This window comes from Babesia bigemina, assembly GCF_000981445.1.
Source record: "Babesia bigemina genome assembly Bbig001, chromosome : I".
In the NCBI taxonomy this organism is placed as follows: domain Eukaryota; phylum Apicomplexa; class Aconoidasida; order Piroplasmida; family Babesiidae; genus Babesia; species Babesia bigemina.
In genome coordinates, this window is record NC_027216.1 from 1,403,329 (window position 1) to 1,424,931 (window position 21,603).

Sequence of the window (21,603 nt, forward strand, 5' to 3'; positions counted from 1 at the left end):
CTACGACGCACAGATGTGGTCCGACTAGCAAGCCCGGTACCCGAAATGTATCTATGCACTGTGTTCCCAGTCATTAAAGCACATACATGTGTTACCAAAACATTCAAGACTTGCTACCGAGGACCGGGAAATCGCGGCAGTCGAATACAATGGGTTTGCCACCAGCAGACCGCACGCTGCTGCTGCGACGGTCGACGACCTGACTGTTGTTGCGCAGCACGGAGTGAGAGCTGCTGTACTTTCCAACGAAAGAGTCGGTCAAAGGCTGATCCTTCTGGTTGACGCCGTCATACTCCAAAATGTTGCCCAATACCTCCAACGCACGCTGCACCGACTCCTTGTTGCCCTCGAGGCACACTATCTCGTCGGAGCTGTCGCTACGATTCACGAACATATTGCGCAAGCCGGAGTTGTCGATAATGTCGCGCAGCGTCGATCCACCCTTCCCGATGATCGCACCAACGTGTCGCCTTGGAACGCGGAGCCACGCGTAAAAGTCGCCGGTGAGAGAAATGTCGCTCACCTTGGTCTGATCAACACAGACGAAGTTTCCAGTGAACGCCTTCATGACATTCACTGCCTCATCAACCTTATCCTTCTGCCCGTGGAACACCAACTGGTTGTTCTCCTTGTTCAAAATTATGCGTACCTGGCTCTGCTGCTCAAGGTCGCGAACCATGCGATACTTGTTGTCGGACAAAACGGCCATATGTGCGGGAAAGAGATCGAACGCGTACTCAGTGTGCGCACTCAAAATGTCGTTCACCTGCTTAATGCATTCTTCCTGTTGGTCTGGGCTGCCGAAAATCCTGAGCACAAAGCCGTTGATCGAATCGCGCATCATTATTGTAACGCTGGTCCAATCCTCCACAGCGGACAGAGTTGAACTCGAGAGTAACAAGCTCTTCTCCATGGGAACGAAAAGCTCCTTCGGTTTGTTCGCCCTGTAACGCACCAAGGTCGAAACGCGGGTGACCGCGTCCTTCAATGCGTCATTTACGCCAACCACGTGAACCACGCCGTTGTAACGCAAAATGCAGAAGTCCTGGGATACAAAGCGGCTGCGGATGATTTCGTCAGAGTAGAGGAACGACATGGTCTCCTCATCGGAACTGTTCGGAACCTCACGACTGCCGATGGTGGCGATGAACTCGCGCAGCTTTGCAGTGGCCTCCTTTATGCGTTCCTCGGGAGCGACTTTCGTCGAGCGGTAAGTGCTGTCAGCATTCACGTAGATAGCGCCCTTGGGCTCCTTGGGTGACACATCGAACGACACCGTAACACCCAAGTCAGCCTCTACAGTCCGAACCGCAGGTCTAAAACGAGTCGAAAGCGCTTTGCAGATCAAAAAGTCATATTGCAACTCGACCTTACGTGCATCGTGTTCTGCCAGAGTGGCGGGCACGCTGCGAGCACCTCTAGCCGACGATGTACCGCTGCTCTCCTTATTGTCGATGTTGGCAATTTTTTCTTCCACATAGTTGGAAGCCAAATTCAAACCGTCGCTGCTGCCAATCATGTCGAGAACGCCCTGGTAGTAAAAAACGAGCACGCCGAATGATTCCTCAAGCTGCGAGAGCCCCGATATGCCACCAAAAGCTTTTTTCAAACGATCCGATTCGACGGCCACCCTCTTCGAAGAATGGAAATCCAACGATTTTAAAAACTTGGTGCAACTTTCGACGTCGCCCTCCTCGCCGTGGACCGTCAAATGAAGCGCAGACAGTTCTGAGCTGGATGAAGCAATGGGGTCGATGTGGACAGAGAACTTTTCCTTAATGCGGCGCAAGTAGTTGTGCGGTGGTTGAAAACGATGCGCAGTTGCCATTATCATCACCTCAGATTTAGTCACCGCCGATTCATCGAGCGTTGCTCCTTTTTCTTCCTTCAGGCGACGCAAAATGCCGCAGATGTACTCATGCTGACGAGCAGCCCTGGTAGCGGCAGAATTCGGGCCGTTCAAGGCGTTGGATGCCGCACGTCTTTCGGCCTCGGCACGGAAGGAAAGCACATCCAAAATTGCCTGCTTGTACTGAGAAATCTTGGCTTGGAAAGTCTTCATGCTCTGGAAGCCTTCCATAATGGAGCGTTGTTCACGGAGATGGGCCATGTAGACCTCGTTCTCCTGGGTTGCGCTGTCAAGCTCCTCAGCGCTTATCCCAGATGGCTTCCCACGATTTGTCTTCAGACGCCGGAACTGCTCTGTCGCCTCGCGAATGCGCTTGTCGATCTCCTCCAACGTTCTGAACTGGATGGGTTTGGCGACGCCCAAAGGTGCCGACTTGAAAACATCGTCAAGTTCACGAATAAATTCTCGCAGATCCTCCTCCTTAGACTCGCATTTAAGAGCCGATGCGGCTGTTAAGGGCAAGGACGAAAAATCAATGCCGTGCTTCTTCATACGACTTTGGAACTTATTCAACAGCGACCCAAAATTCGTAACGCCTGCATTACCATCACGCACAGGGGCGGCAGCCGATGCATTTTTCCGCAACAACCTCCGCTCTGCAGGTGTCAAAACGCGCTCGAAACCGTCCTCATCGACCAAATCAGTCGGCATGGAGGAGCTTGACTGTCTTCTCGAATCAGAAACCATATTGGTAGATTTGCCCGTATGTACGCCAGATCCGATATTTGTGCTTAATGAAGCTCTACTAACATTCTCACGTGGCAAACTGCCAGCGACACCTCCTACGTTATCAGAAGATTATGCAGACGCTGCTAATTCGCCCGACGTCCGAAATGGCCTGTTTTCAGCACTAGATATTGAAGTAGAAAACCAAAACCGGCTCAATTCACTCCAGACAATACGGAGATGAAAAGACAACCAAATTACAGCCCTTTGTGTGTCACATTAAATAAGACATGTCAGGACTATAACACCTCTCAGTATATCACCGCCAATCGCTCAGACACAAAAATTAGTCTGCAATATCCAAGCACGCTATGCTACACCTCACGCTTCAGTAGAATGAGCAAGACACGCGCCAAAAACGTTTCACGTGTGCATCATGAGGGTACACCCTCCGCAAAACACGAAATCACGTAATGTGTGATGCAATATCCACCAAACGTGTCTAATTAACCTGCCGCGGACCGGCCCCATACGGTAGTGTTCGATAAATGTACACGGCACCGCACCTCGCCGCTGCCCTCAGGCAAAACGTTGAAGACGAAAAACAAGACGTGTTGCAGCATAATATAAACCGAAGTGTGTCGCTTATCACAACGAGTGCGGGCTGTGGATGTGCAGCAGTCACTCCTCCGACGCGAAGTCGTTCGCGTTCTCCAGCAAATAGTTTGCCGCCATCTCCTCGTTCTTGTCACAGGCCAGGAACGCTTCAATTACTGCGGGGCGGGGAAATCCCAAGCCCTCCAGTCGCTCCACGATGGCCACATCCTCCTCTGTCAGTTGGACAACGGCAGGGCCGTCATCGCCGGATAAAAGGGGGTCAGCGCCACCTGCGCTGTTGAGCATATTCATAAACTCGTCCTGGTGCTCCACTATGTTCTGCGTATTATGCAGTCATTACGAAACTAAATGGAATGTGGAACAACACCTAAGACTGATACGCCGCATTAAGCACCCCTCTTTACACTTATATTTACCGCACCTTTGCCGTACGGAGGGCGCTGTTTTATAACGATGAACCGGCATTCTACAGCGCCGCGACACCCCGCTCGGCGCAGCAGCGCGGCCGACATCCACAGTAAATGTAAAACGGATTCAATATGCAACTCAACAATGTATAGCCCACCTGAAGCAGCTCCGGATTTGTACTACCGATGTTTTCGAGCAGTTGCTGCAGCATTTGAGGGTCGGAGTTAAGGGCCTGTCTTATTTGCTGGAAGGCTGGATGCGATTGGATCGATTGTAAGGACACATCCTGAGTCAGTCTCAAAACGAGGTGTATACATTACACAACGCCATGTTTGAGGGCGCAAACTAACCTGACTGGCCGCATGCATCGCATTATTTGATGGCTGGTGATCATCCACACCAGGATTTAGCAAAAAATCACCAGGAGATGGGATGTTGCCCTAAACGACTTGAAAGTACGTGTGCTCTGACTTACTGTAGAAAGGAATTCAACGGCGCGCTCGGGATTGTTAAAAGCAGCCGCCATAGCCTGTTCCACCTCGGCGCGCGGGAAACCCATTTCGCAAATACGGGAAATGTTCTGTTTTAACATTAGCCTTAGCGTAAAAACCACGAAGTTGGACCCATGTTATATGCTTGTACGCAGAGTTGTACGAATTGTACGCATACAACAGTAACAGCCCTGCCGAAGCCGATAACAACAAACGTCCAAACACAAGTTAGTGTCAACATGACAGCTCACATCGTTGACAGAACATAATCCGCGAGAATAGACGATAACTAACCATTTCAAGCTCAGATCCAGTAACGAATCTCGAAGACGCGGAAGCCAAAGGCTCCGTTGACACAGCCGTCGCAGAAGGTTGGACTTCGGGAGGTGAAACAGGTTGCTCAACAACTGGCGCGGTGGAAACAGTGGGTGGCTGCAAATAATGTGAGTGGACATATAAACAGCTGGTGAAATTCGTGAAACTGCCGTGAAATAACAGCCAACGCGCGCAGTCAACCTAAACACACCTGCTTGGACGTTATAACGATGACTTTGTCTCCATCCTTTATGTCAGAGTAATCAGAGAGCCGTAACTCTCGTTTCAAAACCTTCCCTGAGTGAATCAGCTTCTGACGGTCCGACGGCAGCGCTGGCAGAGCAGCCTCCACAGCCTTCATCAAATCCGCCACGGTGATATCCGCCTCCACGTCAACCTCCGCCTCCAAGTTATTCAAAGTCTTGATTTTCAGCTTCATTTTCAGAAACGAAATTCAGAGTGCAACGAAATGAACCACACATTTGGCCGCAGAAAATCTAAAAATGACGTACGCGAAATGACTACTAACAGCGGAAGAAATACGATATTAATTGGACTTCAATTTGCGTAATTGATTTGATTCCTGGGGAGAATTGTGAACATGAAATACGAACGTACCATGTGGGCTACCCGCGCAGCGTCCAGATGGTCCCGTATCTGGATGTATAAATTGTCTTTTGATTTCCCGTGCAACTGCGAGTCCCTGTCAATCTTCTCATTCAACATTGCGATTTTCGTCTCAAGCAGGCGAAGCTTTTCGTCGTCTGTGAGATGTATTGCACACAACACCCGAAAAATTACCTGTAAAAAACCTGTACGCAACTGCAGCGCGCTCAGAGGGGCTCTGCGAGTTATCCGTATGGATCTCGTATCTATCGGAGTCCTCGGGCATTAGCTCAAAAGATTCCTTAAGAATCTCCCTATAGCAACATCACGCAGGTACTACCGTGTCGTACCTGAAAAAGTGGCGCCCGGTTTTAATTTGGCGTTTTACGTTGCTAGCGTCCTCTACGGGGTGACCCAGATGTTTAGCTAAGTCGACCACTGAAACGTCTCTGCAATTGTAACAGCGATCATCACAAACACCCTCACCGCTCGTTAGGAGACGTTGACGGATCCGGGTCATCACCTCGATCAAATCCCCTTTGCAGCTTGTGCAGGAAGTAAACGTTCGCCATCTTTCTTCTGGAGAGGCGTTCCAGCTGAATTGCCTGCGATACGCGCTTCTCAATGCGCATGGTGTCCCTCAAAACCTGCAAATAGAAATTAAACAAACATGTCAGAACATACTGCTCGCTCTTTCACACGCGCATATATGGCCCTCCGTCTCATTTCAGCTTTGTTGCGATTTTCTGCACCTATTGGAACATCCGTTGCCAGTGCCTACCTTGCGATGTGTCCAAATACTGCTGATACTGTCGGTAACGCTCGGCATCGGTCACCGATGCCAAGGTCTTAAGGTATTGGGCGCGATAAATCCGGCGGAGATCACGCATCTGCCGCTCCCACATGTAAAGCTCCGCCAAGTATGGGGTCAAACCAGGGCGCAGCTTCGCGCTCAACTGCTGATCAACCGCCTTCGGCGACAACAAGAATTCAAGACGCCGTTCCAATACCTCTGTAGACACTTGAGGAACACCTTCGACCCCTTTCAAAAGTTGCGAAGTCACCGGTTTGACAACCGGGATCTTCCTGGATACACGTGATTTGCGCGGGCATGCACGACGTACCTTTCCAGCGGAACCTGTGAGAACACGCGCTCCTTCTCCCTCAGACGGACCAAACGCTTCACAGGGTTCTCAAATGGGCCTGTTTTTCTCCTGGGCTTCTCGCGCATCTCGGCACGTTTGAAGAATCCTGGCGGCCGCAAAAAACGCGCCGAATAGGTCAGGCGTTTCATGTTCAGTAAATATCTGCTCAAATGCGCCATATTGACCGGATGAGTTACACAACTACTGCGCTTGGTGGTGTTCAGCGAACTCGGCAATAATAGAAGGCTATGATATGGTATAGGCTACACACAAGTGTTAGTGTTACGATGCTGCTCACATTGCCGCAAATAAGAGCCGTATGATTGTTAAATGGGTGTGCGTGGCATATCAACGTAATACGTGTATGATCAAGAGAAGAGTGCCGCCCGGTATGTTAAACTGAGTTCACGGTTGCTCGCGCTAGCGCCGCCCACCCCGGTAGCGCATTCCGCCACGCTTCGCCTTGGGGAAGGAAGTCGCTGCGAATGCGTTTGGCACCGAAGCAGCTTGGTTATCTAATTGCACAGCAGAGAAACCGGGGATGTTAAACTGCGCAACTGGTGGAGGCATTGCCAACGGGGCTTGAGCAGTCTGTATTGGAGGTTGAGGTGCAGGGGCGAGGGGAGCACTCGAATCCGACATTTGACTGGGCTGAACTCCGAACACAAACATCGGAGGCGCCTTGGGTACACTAAACTGGGAGGCATCAATCGCCTTAGGAGCGAACAGAGGGTTGCCAACAGGCATCGAAAAGTTCAACTTCTCTAACGTAGATGCCCCGAATATATCTGTCGAATCGACCTTCCTAGCGTCTTTAGTAGGAGAAGGTGGTGGTAGAGGAGTGTTTGGAACTGGGGCCGTCGCCTGAGTAACATCAAACACAATACCTGTTGCTCCAGATTCGTTTGCCTTTGTTGTTACAGACGTTTCCACCGATGTTGTTGGCTCAGATGGTGGTAGTTTAACCGCGGAATCAGCAGCTTTGTTGTCTAATTTGTGTAATGTTTTCTTCACAACCTGAGCCTCTACTTCAGAGGTGTTCAAAGCTTTGACACTTTTGCGATGTTTATCAGTCCTAGGCTTTACTTCATCAACACGTACGCTGGGTTTGCGTGAGCAACGTTTGTGGGCTCTTAATGTTGATAGGTCCACATCCGGAGTAGCAAATTCGTCAGCGCTCGCCATAGGAGTGATGCGTCGTTTCTTCTTGCGCGAACTCTCGCTTAGCTGTGACTTAAATAGCCTTAGATCATCCCTGCCAAGTTTTGACACGTACGTCGCAACATCAAATTGCCGTTTGTTGCTGATGCGATCATCTAGGGCCATATTTATTAAACAGATAATACACTTACAGCCAACCGCCTCAGTAGCGCCACTACCTTGGATTTTATCAACATCTTCGGAATTTTTCATGGACTCCAGACGTACGTTTTGGCGATGTTTGCCTGTATAATTTATGAAAGAATACAAGGAAGCTTACGTCCAAATGGATAACTTTCCAATGCGACGGAGTCACAAACACCGTAGCCATCATTCATCTTTGCATCACACTCCCTCTTAGCGCAAATGAACTTTGAAACTCGCGCCTCCAATCTCCGAATTTTTGAACGTTTACACTCCTCGCAGTTGCCATGGCGTATAGCGTCCTGCATGGTATGTCAAAAATAAATTAACATGTGCCATTACTAGATTCTACAACGCTCAACGAATCGGTACAATGTACTAACCGTTATGTCTGCGAACCTCTGTTCTAACGAGTAGTCGAAAAGATGTTGCATTGTTACGAAATATAGAAGACAACGTAGAAAAGGCGATCTTTCGATATTCCAAACATCTAGTACAGTATTCAGAATACCCAAAATATGGCTACATTTGTGTTTGTGTCGTGTATTATACGCATAATGTTTCAGGATTTCATTCTCTACCAAACGGTGTGCTTGGGGCCATACACACTTCTACGGCGCAACAAGTACGAGTGACATCGTGGTCACAACAATATGCTTTTAAAATGTGAGAATTTGTGTCCACAATTTCAATCAAATACGAATCATAAACGGGCATGGAGCGCTTTAACTGCCAACGAACGCAAGTCCGTCCAAACATTAAAGTCATAGGGGAGATGAACGCAACCAGATTCTTCTAAATATTTAATGATTTAACTACGGGAACTCAACTCCACTCCTGGACAAGCGGAACGCATCTCAATAACATAGACACCAATTTGCACCTATTAGCATTGGCGTAATGTACGCCTAGGTGAAGACATCTTGATTTAAACGATGTGCTGACCGCGGCAAAATGAGGAGCCGATGTTTGTTTGTAATAAACTTGGTGTTCCTACTGCCAGTGGCAATTGCTAGCAAAATCAATACAACATTTAGACCAATCAGTAGACACGCAAGTCTTAACGAAATATCCCTGCTGGAAGAAGATATCAAGCAAGGCAACAATGTAGAAGATCAAAAAAAGAAAACAGATTCTGAAGTCAAGCCTGCAGAACCTTTGAACCTTATATTCAGTCCAACTGCCCAGCAGGTGTCGGACGAAAACAATCAACTACTCGAATCGATGGTTAGTTCATGGAACACACAATTGCGTTTCCTTTTTGATTTTTGTTGAATCTTGCGACGCTATGTGAAACGTCTGACGATAGTCATGTAGTGCAGGAATCCGGGTTACACAGTTTAAGGACTGTTGTCAACAAGTTGACCCGACTCGTTCACCTATTACCGGAAAATGAAAAACAATCTACATTCACAGTGGGCAATCAAAACTACACTGTTGCGGAAATGCTTGACGGTATCAACAGCTTAATTGTGGATGGAGAGAAACAGCAAAGAGTTCTCGTAGAGGGAACAGCAGAAATATTACACAAATTAGCAGCACCAATTGCAGCATCGCAAACTACCCAGGCATCATAAATGTAATGATTATATGCTACGGCATTGTCTATTATGTTGTGTATTCAATAGCTCCTTTCTCATGGCACATTTCATTGCATGGTGCCATGTATTTATTATTATTGTTATCTCATATTATAGTGTGCTACGTGCCTAGAGTTGATTTCCATCTTTTCTGTGCTGTCTCTTCACGCAGCTGGTGTCGGTTTAATGTTCCACGCTGTTCCACTGCCAAATGTATTCGCCATCACTGCTATTGCCCACTTTACCTGCCGTTTATCACCATAACACTTGTGATGACAAGCGGGCGATACAGAGCTCAAAAACGGAAACTTCACATCGATACGCAGTAACACCATCCCTGCATGTTCTGCACGAATTGTCAGCGTAGATAGTCAGGATAGTTAATAAGATCAAATGTTAAGCTATCAAGTCATACTAGGTCTAAACATCAATATGCTTTGCACTTAACAGACACCGTGCATTTTCGCAACTGCTATGCTAACAATCTACGCCAAGCGTTATTGATACATCGTTCACGCAAGGTGATGTGGAGGAGTTCTCAGCGTAGTTGTTGAACTGTCGGCTGCCACATGGAGTCGGGTATGCAGACATTTAGTTGTATGGAACTGCATGAACGCAGGTCAAATTGCGTCACTAGCTCGATTCACGAGACGCCCATAGTTGTTTTCCACGCCAGTGCAGTGGATGAAGACCGTATTCACAAAGCTCGCTACGAGTGCATTTCAAAAACTTGGGATGTTTACTGAGTGGTGAAGAGATGCCAACCCACTGTATTGCGGGCTCAGAAGCAACGCGTGGCGGCTTATCCAGCTCTTGCAATCCCCTATCAATAGAACGCCCAGAAGCCAGCGAGTTCGTAAAGGAAGATAATTGTCTCTTCAAAACCTTCCAAGGCATCTCCGACATACGAAGCCGTCATGCCAGCGCGGCATTCTGGCTCTACGTAACCCAAGGCTTGTATCAACTCCTGCATACGCTTATACGCAATAAACGGCGGAAATCTCGATTTTGGAGCTGAAGAAACATATTTCAAAGATAATAAGCTTGCAACTAACATAGGCGCAATACCCACCAACATTAATGCGCTAGTTTTCGGATGAGCCGAAAATAACGGATCCCACGTCGCCTGCGGACTGTAAGCAGACTTGTAGTGACTGCGGTTCGTTATTCTTCCCAGGAACCTCGCACAAGCATCCACGAAGTAACATAGCTTTTATGCGATGGTGTCAGCAGTGAGACCCTTTTTTTGTAAGTACTTCTCGTTCTTTGTGTCGTCTTCGGAGACAACGGTCGTAGTTAGTATATTGGGTGTTACCCGCAGACGCTCATCCAGGAGGAACAGAATCATCTTTACATACAGATGCTTTTTAAGCTTCTCTTGCTCTAAGAAGTCTATAGAAAAGCGTATGGCTTTATCTAGATTTGACCACTCTGTGGATCTGCCTGACATATGTACGTATAAATCGTAAATCGCCGCGCCCAATGCCGCCAAGTTGCCCTCAGCATCGTCTCCCCTCACGGCAATCAACCAGTCAATGGCCTCCTTGAAGTTGCGAGGGACATAGATCAGCGAATTGTACACCACTTGTTGATGGGCCGTTAAATTAGGCGATTTTTTAACCACACAAGTTTCGGGTATTTTTACCGACTGAGCTTGTAAACTGGCATGTTGTAATTGTGGAGGAGCAGAACACAACTGCTGTTGACCGCCACCGGACGGTGAGGTCCCTGCTCCACCATCCGGATGTGGCGTTTTCAACACGCATGGAGCAACGACGTCTTTGTGTAACACGCCACGCTGCAACAAGTGTACTAACGATTTAATCGTCTCAGCTATCTCCTTCATTTCCCTCATATCCTTCAGCGACGCCATCATTTCCCTCATATCCTTCAGCGTTGCCTTCATTTCGCTAATATCCTTCAGCGACGCCATCATTTCCCTCATATCCTTCAGCGTTGCCTTCATTTCGCTAATATCCTGTAGCGACTCCCTCGTTTCCATCTTATCCTCCACCGTTGCCTTCATTTCGCTAATATCCATCAGCATTCCCTCATTCCCATCCTCGTTGTGTTTCGCATGACTATTGCAGTCCGTAGAATCACTTACTGCCTGATAGGTTTGTTCATTCTCTGCTGCTGACACAGCCATCTTGCACGTGACGGATTCAAAAGCACTGCCGCGGACAAAAATTAGCAGTGTACCTGAACCTCAAAGTACCGTCTTCAGGTAGAGATACACAACCCGGCTGCTCTCAAGGTGCGCTCTCTTAAGCGTGCTTTCAGTGCTGACTGCTCCTGCACGTTCTTGCTAATCACGGTTAACTAAACTATGACTGGTTATGGTGCCAGCATAATCTCCATCAAATTACAGTCACTTCCACTCAAACTGTGAAGAATGAGAATACCCGACTCAGACCGGCATTGTGCGCACTTGCGTTGCAACTCCTGCGGGGTAACTAATAAGTGGGTGGCCATGTTTGCGGGGCGCCCCTCAAAGCCTCTGCTAGGGTGCATTCTGGGGTTACGACCTCGAGACTTATCACGATGCTGACAATAAATGTCACCACACTGAAAATTAACTCATACATAGGCAAAGAATGACCGAGATTCGCCCATATAGGGTTAAATCCACACGGTCTAGCCACCCACTCCCAGCGGTCGACCAACTCTCCAAAACTCTATCCTAGGGTGCCCTACCACTAGGTTTCAGTTTGTTCTTGCTGGTGGGAAGCTCCGCTAACCATAGCAGACAAGCCACTGGAACACTAGACAAATACGTCAAACTACGTTATACTGCGTTGCTGACCTGGTTCACTCAGTGATACCATGCAATGTTTTTGGACGAAGCGATGGACTGTTTGGGGGTATCTGGGCAGCTAAAAATGAGAAGATCGATTCTATCATAATTTCGAACCGTAATGGAACATAGAAAATTGCCCTGGTGGAGGTAGCTTGATAGAGTTCAATGCGTGCCTATGGGAAAACCATTCCGTGGATCCACAAACCCGTGGCAATGAGCCATCATGATACAGTTATTAGGTGACCTTCCATTTGTCTCAAATCGCTCAAGCCATCGTTGTCGATGCCATAGAATGCTTCGCCAGACCAATGACAGCGGGAAGGTATGAAGTGGCACTAACTCGATATTGTACAATGGCGGTGATAATGCGTCATCTCATTAAAACGAGGTACTACTAGGCATGGTTGTATTTCCCGTTGTATTTTGCCTCATATTGTTGAATACTTCGTCGTTGAGTAGGCGTTGATGTAAGGGCGTGTTCGTCACGGTTGGTACGAAGCATTACTATCTTAATAACATAGTTGCATCAAGTTCTCACCAACTAACGATAGTAGCCGTGCTTATTACAACAACATAGTCATCGTGTGAGAAATGATTTCACCACAATAGGGTTGAAATTTATTCCGGTCTGATCACGTCCTAACGCCAGCGCTGAAAAGTTTATTGTGATAGACTACTACATTACTCTTCCCAATATTATTGACATATCCGTTGGATTGCAACCATAAATACTCGTTAATTCAAAGCTGAAAACTATTCGCTGTTATCACCCAATGATCGTTCCAATACATTCTCGTGATATTAATGGAGTGAGCTAGCACAAAATTTACAGTGGATGACGACCAAATATTTCCCCTATGGACACATCATTTGTTATCGGTATAGATGAGCTCGGTATTGATAAGAAAGCTCTTATCATCCTGTAATATTTGAGTTCGAAAAACTGCTGGCGCACTTAGAGCGCTGTATAGATAGGACTAGATGACGGATTTAGATGACGTCAATGATACAAAAGGAAGTTTGTTGCATACAATACGCCATCATGGCTTCATTTACTACATTTAATGGATCCATTGCTGGTATCGCATTTTCTGGTTTGGTATAGCTGGCTGTTGTATCACCTGGATAGATCCGTAAATATTGATAGAGAATTCTTATACAGAACATAACGATGAACGTTAATGGCATAATTAAACGAGGATATGCTTTTTCAAATGGTTGTGGTGATCAAAGATTTTCGAGTGTTCCTATATCAAAGGGAGGTTCACTTGTTTTGAAAAAAAATGCTTATCAACATTAGTGTTTAAAACGCCCGAATCATCTAAAAATGCATTGTCTGGAGAGTTACCTCAAGTCTGAAAAACGTTCGGTAGATTTTGGAAAGAACTTAATGTAGTACAACTTGGTTATAGCTGTCATTTACCGCATTTGGAGACGTGTTATGCGATACCGGCTCTAACGGTCTTTCCATGTTCTTCTATACCACGAAAACCAGTCCTACAATATATGTCTTATACAAACCGCCATGTAGTTATATGTGGGAAACGTAGCAATTGGATTGCTGTACTGCACCTGCCTCCAGGAATGTTGTTTATCTCCGTGCAGGATTTTCGGATTCAACTGAAAGGAATATGGTGGCAGTTACGGGATATAGGTGCCCCAACTGTATGCACCATAGCATTTAAGTTTGTAGGAGGTATAGAACCTATACCAGCTGCATACGCCCATGTTGTGAAAAACAATTTCACTTTTTACGCCGTGTTTTCCCATGAACGTTCCTATTTGACGTATCATTCGTCCTAGTCTCCACATGACAGATAAGAGTATGGCGCCTTCAACAAATTCCAAGACTTAATATATACCTCTCACAACTTTACATTTTTTATGAGAGGTGTACAGCAAAAGGCAAATATTAGCTGGACATAATTCGCGTTGAAATTTAATATCGCAAGCCAACTTAATCATGAATGAAGTAGAGCAACCCACATTCCATGATATTACATAGGGAGTCTGATAGTATGGTTCATACACGTTTTTCAACAACGTTTTGCATTTCTACAATATAAATCCATTCGTATCTAAGCTCCACCTAGTCCAGATGGGTTCCTGTAGTTAGGTTTCATACTATGTCGATATGGTGTCATAAGCGCACGAAGATATCCCAACGTCATAAACTTACGCTTCTCGAACATTTAGTGTAATCTGCAGTGTTCAATTTCTACCGGAAGAATATTCGTTTGTGTTGATTATAGATCTATGACTCTATCATCAACTTGCTGTAGAATTTTCCATATGGAGAAAACTAACTAAAGTAATCAGAACGTTTGATTCATTTACAAAATGAAAGAAGTCTTGAGCATAAATTTAGGACAGTGTGGTATACAAGTTGCAAGTTGCTTTTGGGAAATGCTTGCGAATGCGGTGAGGACGTGTTCTGACAAACCAACTCTGGACGTGGAGCAAGTATCGAGTTACTTTTCGGATACAAATGACAACTTAACTTCAGATAAAATGTCTGCTGCCAATCGTGAAGATTACATGAGCACATTAAAAGCTAGATGTATTCTGGTGGATACAGATCTAGGTACAATATCGGAAATATTACAAAGGCAACACCTACACCACATAGATAGTGGCAACATTGTGTGTGGTACAGAAGCTACGGGGAACAATTGGAGTACCGCATATTGCAATTATGGTCCACAATACCATGAAGCCATGGAAGAGTTGCTTTCAACAAATCTTGAAATTTGTGACGAGTCGTTCCAATATTTCAATCTCATCTTTGGGCTTGCCGGCGGTACAGGAGCAGGACTGGGCAGCTATGTGCTGGATTTGTTGAGTGACGAGTATGGCAAGGTTCCTCGTGTTTGCAACGTCATAACCGAGGGTACAATGGCTGCAGTGTCCCCATACAACACCGTGTTCTGCCTTAAGCATCTCAACGATTTGAGCAGCATCACTAACTTATTCTCAAACGAAGCATTATCACAACAGAAAATAGAGTCCTCTGAACAAGAGTTGTTGAATACACTGAAATCGAAGCCCAGCAAGGAAATCGGATTTAATCATGAGAACGGACTAATCAGCTCTCACTTGAAAGAATTCGGTCTTGCAACTGTCAGTAAAAATTATCCTGGGTTTAATATGAGATCTATATTGAACACATTAATACCACTGCCTGGGCTCAACCTCACGTGCCCGTCCATGGCGCCGAAGAATATTATCAATGAAGGCGCCACCACGGAAACCTTGATCAACGAATTGGTACGACCGTCAAATAGGATTTCACCAATTCCACAAAAGATTAAAAGTGCTCCGATTGCAATGGCCATACACGGACGATTCAACAACGATTCTTTCAAATACATAAAAAGACTTAAACTGAAACACAACATGGTCGGGTGGAATAGAGATGCTGTGAAAATCTCGTTACCAGGAGTAAATTATACGGAAGATGCATCCACCAAATATGGTGGGATGTACGGTATTACCAACGACAGTTCTATTTCGCCGTTCTTGCAAACCTCACTATCAAACTTTGATCGTCTATATTCTAAAAGGGCGTTCTGGCACCATTATAGCGACGTGTTTGGTGAAGATGATTTTTCTACGGCGAGGGAACACATAGAAAGGCTACGTGCAGATTATGAAACCACAAGCAACTTCATGATGCCTCCTCCTCATTTGCTAAACGAAACCTCATTGGCATCGCTAGGTGTGAAGGTTAACAACTTAAGTGATAAAGCTTGCACAGATGTTTGGAATGAGACACCCGGCATCATAGAGAGCAACAAACAGTATTGGTGGAGTCTTAATGGCTCACCATTATGGTGAGTATAAGTCCAGGCCCTCGTCATACCAAATGGCGCAACAGAGCACAGCGTATCATACATACCACAGAATCAACATATACAAAATACGAACCCAATTAGTTTATATTAGCAAAAAAGTGTCTGCTGTAGTCCAAGGCACACAGGAGTGGCTATTGGGCCGCTGCTGGCTAACCTGAACTACGAATTCAAAGAGTGTTGTGCTAGCTTGCCGGAGCGGATTGTTTGCCACATAAAATACGCATGCTGATTGAATCCATGCCGACCCGTCTTCCTTCATTGTCATACAGCAAAATCTGTTGCCTGTCCGCAGTAGTCTGTCAACGATACGGGCAATGAACAGTTGTTACCGCATATATTTGGAACACTTACTGCACTTCCTTTTCCAGTTCCTCAATCGGTAACAAGGTGAATTTGGAGACAAATCTTAAACAGGCTGCCTTGAGTTTTTGACCGGTGGTCGGATCTTTGCATTGTCCCACGGCGGATTCAATCAGCGATTTGAGTTCAGGCAGGGCTTCTTCCACTTCCTTCAAGAATTCTTCCCCTTGGGCATTCTGATCCTTCAGAAACTTAAGGCGCTTCAGGCGGTCCCTCCCATCCCTTAGAGACCATTTAACAGCTGCAGCGAAGTGCTCGCGCATCAAGGGTTTGCCTGTAGTTAACATAAGCTCGACAGCGTTCTCTTTACCATCATCTTTACCGACGACGGCATCATCGTCAACGACAAGTTCTTCCAGTTTGCTATTCTTACGATACGGCACGGGAGGAAGACCCGTATTCATGGGAACATCCGGCAATTTGGATTTGACTAGGTGACTTCTGTGTTCATACAATGCCTTTAACAACTTTTGCGCCTTAAACTTGGCTTTGTCGTGTTTCATACCACTCAGGGCACCTACGCACAGGTTCTTGTCGTTGCAGTACAAGGTCCAATATCCATATCCGTGAATGTGGATCAGTTTGAGAAGATTCACGCAGTCCTCCATGGCCCAAGGCTCCTTGACATCAGCAAATTGCTCCAACACCTCAGTGGGCAATTCCAGGGGTTGGTCTGACGTAGCCCACCCAGGCCCAGCCTGTTGTCTACCCCAATCTTCGAGGCATTCTAGCAGCTTCAGCTTCTTAATGAATTCCAAAGGAGATATTTTAGCGTCACCTAGCTCGAAAGCTTTCACAGCCTTTGACGCGCGCTTCATGGCAGCGGAAGAGGTTGCAGATAACTCCATTGCATCATCATTGCCCATCTCACTAATCTTGGTTTTGCACATGTCAATTAGGTTCTGGCACTCATTAAGAATAACGCGAGGGTCAACCTTGGTCAGTTTAGTGTCTTCATGAATATCCTTTAGTCTCATTTCTGGGACGCCGAACTTGCTCAGCGACCGGTAGATTTTAACTTTGTCCTTGATGGTCAATACCACCTTGCGTGACCGTTTGGGACCTCGTCTTTTGGCCACACCTTTTTCGCCTTGAGAATCTGTGTTGTCCCAATTCATTTTCGAATCGCGTTTAGGTTGGAAGTCTACGTCAGCTTCATCATCCGAAAAGTCATCGTTATCCATTCCACCTAAGTCTTTGTTCCTCGTCCTTCGCGGGCCCAAAACCATCAGTTCTTCTTCCTTTTTCTTCTTCAGTTTAACTCTTTCCTCTAGTGGTATTGTAGCGTCCCAGAACTCCTTGTTATTTTCAGAGCTAATCTCAGATTGCTCTTCAGGCGGTTCATACCTAAACTCAGTGATATTAGTATAAGTGCTCAGCAGATCGGAAGCCAATCCATCGTTATCGTTAGTCACTTCCGCTTCCTCAAGCACCTTGTCGAGATCTATTTCGAGATTTTCCTCCCCCGACGCATTTTCAAGGGTATTATTCTTGTCCTTGCTCCACAACTTCGAGGCGCCAAATTTGAGAATCTTGGCAAGCTCTTCACGGGAGAAACCACACTTTGACCCACCTTCTTCTAGTACGACAGCGTTGCTCTTCTTGTTGAGCCCCTGTACAACAAGCGCATCTAACACCATCTTCGTCTTGGCGCGCTCCAGAATGGTCTGCTCGATCGAGTCCTTAGTTACCAGTCTATATATTTGAACGGTTTTTGTTTGACCTATACGGTGTGCCCTAGCCTCCGCCTGTAAATCATTTTGCGGATTCCAGTCACTGTCGTAAATAATGACGGTATCAGCGGTAGTCAGGTTTATACCGAGACCACCTGCTTTGGTGGACAACAGGAAACAGAAATCATCGCTGTTTGGATCATTGAAGTGGTCCATTGCCTTTTTCCTTACTTCTCTACCCATAGTACCGTCGAGACGTTGGTGTTTGAAACCTCTTAGGGTAAGATATTCGGATATGATGTTTAACATACGCACCATCTGCGAGAAAATGAGCACCCTGTGCCCACGTTCCTTAAGGCGCATTAGAAGTTTTTCAAGCAGACATATCTTCCCACTACCGTATACAAGGCCTTGTGACCATGTTTGCCGATCTTCGGGCTCATAACACAGGAACGGGTGGTTGCAGACCTTTTTGAGTTCCATGCATATGTTCTGCAACGACGACCTAGATCCTCCACTGTTTTTGGCCAACTGATCATAATTGCGCGTTAGTATGTTCCTGTACCACTCGACTTGCAATGGCGATAGTTCCACCCTCAGAATGCGCTCCACCTTGTTTGGTAACGATTTTTCAACATCCTTCTTGACCCTCCTCAGGACCACTTCGTGAAGTTCTTGTTGTAGGGCAAGCAACTGCTTTTGTTTGTTTTCTCCTATGGCTGCCGCATTTTCTACATCGGCGTACCTCCTCCTGAATTCCTCATAATAAGGATAGATTTGGGGGTTAATGAAATGCAATAACGTCCACAACTCTTCCAGGTTGTTGTGCAGCGGGGTTCCACTTAGGAGCAACTTATAGTCAGCCATGAATTGCCTCAATTCCACAAACCTCTTGGAATTTCTATTCTTGAGCTGATGGGCTTCATCAACAACCATGAGCTGCCACGAAATCCTTCTTAAAAACTCAAGATCCAGAGGCGCGTTAATAATGGACGGCGTAGTTACACAGACATCGCACCTGTATCTCTCGCCCTTTCCCGGCACGTGCACCTTTGCCAATTCATAAGTGCGAATTATCTCTCGCGCTTTTGCGTTACCATAATAGCAAACAACGTTCGCCTTAGGCAGCCAAGTTTCGAATTCTCTCATCCAGTTATCGATGGTAGATTGAGGCACTATCACCAAGTATGGCCCAATAAGACCTTCCCTATAAAGAAAGTGGCCGATCAGCGTTATCGTTTGCACGGTCTTACCGAGACCCATCTCATCTGCCAGAAGCACACTGAGACCACGTTTCATCCTGTTCACTATCCAATTTACACCGATGAGTTGATAGTCTCTAAGTTTGCGAGTTTCGTAGTTTGCAAGGAATGTTGGAGTTTCTTGGTAGGGCTCGAATTTGGTGAGACTGAGTGAGTGGGTATTCCACGGCATTTTCTTTGCAGATTCACCGGATATGCGATCCTCCCGTTCTTTGTACTCCTGTATTAGGTGGTTAAATTCATGGTCTATCATGACTTGCTCTTCTTCATAGGTGCACTGGTCATACGTGCAACTCCTCCACTTGACCATATAATACGTCACGCTATTTTCCTTATCCACATAATGCGTGACAATCCTTTCAGCCTTGAGTGCGTCCTCGTCGATTCGCCTTTGTAGTTCCATATCTATATTTTCATGCTCAATTTCATCAGGGGTCATGTATAGCGATCTGCTTTCGCGCTGCTTGAGTTTTTTGATGTAATTGTCAAGCCTTTTGATGCCACCATAGTCTTTTAGAGCCTCATAGACATCCCACGTGTTGTGAATATGCGCGTATCCTTGCCACTTTATGAGATACTCGGTGACGCCCTCCTCGTTCACACGGTGGTCGATTACCCGGTCAATGCCTCCTTGAAGTTCCTGCTGTGTATTTTGTCGTCGCTCCCTTTCCTCGGCATCTTCTTCATCTTCAGCATCCTCTCCGTCTTCCCCGCTCCATTGTTCGTGTTCCATTTCTGCATAATTCACGCGCCTCTTTCGATGTCTTAACGCGAGAGGACCTGAATCCGCAGCGCCAACATTTGCGTACTCTTCCGACTCTTCATCAGTGTCATCGTACGTCACGTAGTTGTTTTTGGAATACGGGTTGGCAGTTGACCTTTGCTGTGTTCTCCTGGATTGCATACCAGTCTCCCGCCTTTTCCTCGGCATTTTAGGGACCACTTGGGTGTGTCTGACTGATGGTTCCTCCCAAGTGTCGGCATCGCTTTCCGTATATTCTGCGTAAAGGGAGTTTTTAGTCCGGGCTCGCCCACTACGCCTGATCGCTGTAGTGTCGACGTCCTTCACAGATCTACCAACGAGGAACTCGTCATCACTATTGTCGTTTCTGCCATCGGTAGTGAAATAATCGTTCACCACACTTTTGAAATCAGTGTCCTCCGAACCGTATCTGGGCTGTGACTTGCGTTGCTGCTTCTTCTTGGGCTGTTGTGCAAGAGCGTCCAACATTTGAGTGACGTTTTGGAAGCGACTGTTTGCCATCCTAAGAGCCGGTATTCCCTCTATGGCATTTCCGACTACGAGTCTATTTTGCTGCTGGTAGTACATCATTGGATTTACAGGCATATTCATGCCATAGCCATACTGGGGCTGCATACCATATCTAGCGGTGTAATTGGCACCCGCAGCCTGAGCCTGCTCAGCATGATACTTTGGCTTCTCTCCGTTGGTATCTTCTGTTTTGATAGATTGCGCAGCATTCTCCGAGACACTGTTTTGAACTTTCTCTACACTTTCTTCCTTCTTAACCTCCGTCGGTACAGCAGGCCTCTCTGTTTTTATCTCGGCGCTTTGCTGCACTCTATTCATGTAGGCATTGTATTGCGGCATGAACTTGGACATCACGGCTGCCTGGTTATTCATCATCATTTGAGGATGCACAACTTGTCCACCAGACATCATTTGTTGGTTATACATGGCCATCGGGTAGAACCATCCTGCGCCCTGCTGCGTGTGCTGCTGCTGCATCCCTGTCTGGGGGCGCATCATACCAGGGTAGGCGACTCCGTGTCCTTGTGGCACCTGTCCTTGTTGCATCTGAGGTTGTTGTTGCTGCTGGACGACGTGCTGCGGTCCTCCCGGCGTCATCTGCTGCGAAATCATGTTCTGTTGATGCATTTGTCCCATCATACGAGAGTACATCATTTGCTGCTGATAGTAAGCCTGCTTGGGGTCCGCTACCTGAAAGGGCTGTTGTTGACTTTGACCGACATCTGGTGGTTTGAATCCTGTTGCAGATTCTTGCTTTATTTCGGTTTTCACCACGGGTTCGTGTGCCTGCGCCTGACCATCGGCTGCAAGCGTCTTCTGCGTGTTTTCCATGTTATGGTCCATAATTGTTTGTTGCATACGTACTTAGAATATCATATGGGCAGATAACGGCCTCCCGGATTGGCTGAAACTCCTAACTTGTGTTAAGCAACCACGCTCTTCGGTTGTTCTCGCAGAAACCGTTTGTGTGAGGGAATTTCTATGCGCGTTACAGACTTATTGCTGCACGGGCTTCGGAATTTTACCCGGGGCCCGCACGTGGGCCTAACGGTGTGGCGCCGCTAGGATGCCGCGTTACGCGCTTCCCGCACAACCCCGTTTACACAGAAAGATGACGCACTACGTCGTGGCAGGCACTTACTCCCACAGCGCCATGCCGACGTTTAATTCTGTAGTGGTTTGGTTAAAAAACGGAGCGTTGTTTACCGCAAAGTATTATTGGGTGGCTCGTAGCAGCGGTTCCTGTCTCCGAGATGTGGTGTCGTTCGTGTTCAGACCCCGGTTGCGTTTTCAGGCAAT

General features: G+C 46.7%; 7 protein-coding genes across 7 annotated transcripts; 2 read left to right on the forward strand and 5 right to left on the reverse strand.

Annotated features, from left to right (window-relative positions):
- Positions 1-103: 103 nt before the first annotated feature.
- On the reverse strand, positions 104-2,596 carry BBBOND_0106520 (hypothetical protein, conserved; the record flags this gene model as incomplete). The annotated part of the gene is made up of 1 exon (XM_012911075.1): positions 104-2,596. The coding sequence occupies one exon, from the start codon at positions 2,594-2,596 to the stop codon at positions 104-106; it is 2,493 nt and encodes an 830-aa protein (XP_012766529.1).
- A 660-nt stretch (positions 2,597-3,256) lies between these two features.
- BBBOND_0106530 (DNA repair protein Rad23, putatitve, putative) lies at positions 3,257-4,846 on the reverse strand (the record flags this gene model as incomplete). Its single annotated transcript, XM_012911076.1, has 6 exons — positions 3,257-3,511; positions 3,759-3,887; positions 3,952-4,041; positions 4,077-4,181; positions 4,387-4,524; positions 4,619-4,846. 6 exons carry the CDS (start codon positions 4,844-4,846, stop codon positions 3,257-3,259), a joined length of 945 nt encoding a protein of 314 aa, XP_012766530.1.
- Positions 4,847-4,954: 108 nt separating this feature from the next.
- BBBOND_0106540 (hypothetical protein, conserved) lies at positions 4,955-7,936 on the reverse strand (the record flags this gene model as incomplete). The annotated part of the gene is made up of 12 exons (XM_012911077.1): positions 4,955-4,990; positions 5,026-5,171; positions 5,209-5,327; positions 5,364-5,462; positions 5,500-5,660; positions 5,698-5,759; positions 5,795-6,099; positions 6,138-6,264; positions 6,593-7,474; positions 7,511-7,603; positions 7,639-7,804; positions 7,886-7,936. The coding sequence occupies 12 exons, from the start codon at positions 7,934-7,936 to the stop codon at positions 4,955-4,957; spliced, it is 2,247 nt and encodes a 748-aa protein (XP_012766531.1).
- Positions 7,937-8,456: 520 nt separating this feature from the next.
- Positions 8,457-9,079, forward strand: BBBOND_0106550 (membrane protein, putative; the record flags this gene model as incomplete). The annotated part of the gene is made up of 2 exons (XM_012911078.1): positions 8,457-8,729; positions 8,825-9,079. 2 exons carry the CDS (start codon positions 8,457-8,459, stop codon positions 9,077-9,079), a joined length of 528 nt encoding a protein of 175 aa, XP_012766532.1.
- An 829-nt stretch (positions 9,080-9,908) lies between these two features.
- Positions 9,909-11,231, reverse strand: BBBOND_0106560 (hypothetical protein; the record flags this gene model as incomplete). Its single annotated transcript, XM_012911079.1, has 3 exons — positions 9,909-10,049; positions 10,155-10,236; positions 10,339-11,231. 3 exons carry the CDS (start codon positions 11,229-11,231, stop codon positions 9,909-9,911), a joined length of 1,116 nt encoding a protein of 371 aa, XP_012766533.1.
- A 2,991-nt stretch (positions 11,232-14,222) lies between these two features.
- Positions 14,223-15,719, forward strand: BBBOND_0106570 (tubulin, putative; the record flags this gene model as incomplete). Its single annotated transcript, XM_012911080.1, has 1 exon — positions 14,223-15,719. One exon carries the CDS (start codon positions 14,223-14,225, stop codon positions 15,717-15,719), a length of 1,497 nt encoding a protein of 498 aa, XP_012766534.1.
- A 364-nt stretch (positions 15,720-16,083) lies between these two features.
- On the reverse strand, positions 16,084-21,135 carry BBBOND_0106580 (chromo-helicase DNA-binding protein, putative; the record flags this gene model as incomplete). The annotated part of the gene is made up of 1 exon (XM_012911081.1): positions 16,084-21,135. One exon carries the CDS (start codon positions 21,133-21,135, stop codon positions 16,084-16,086), a length of 5,052 nt encoding a protein of 1,683 aa, XP_012766535.1.
- Positions 21,136-21,603: the final 468 nt, after the last annotated feature.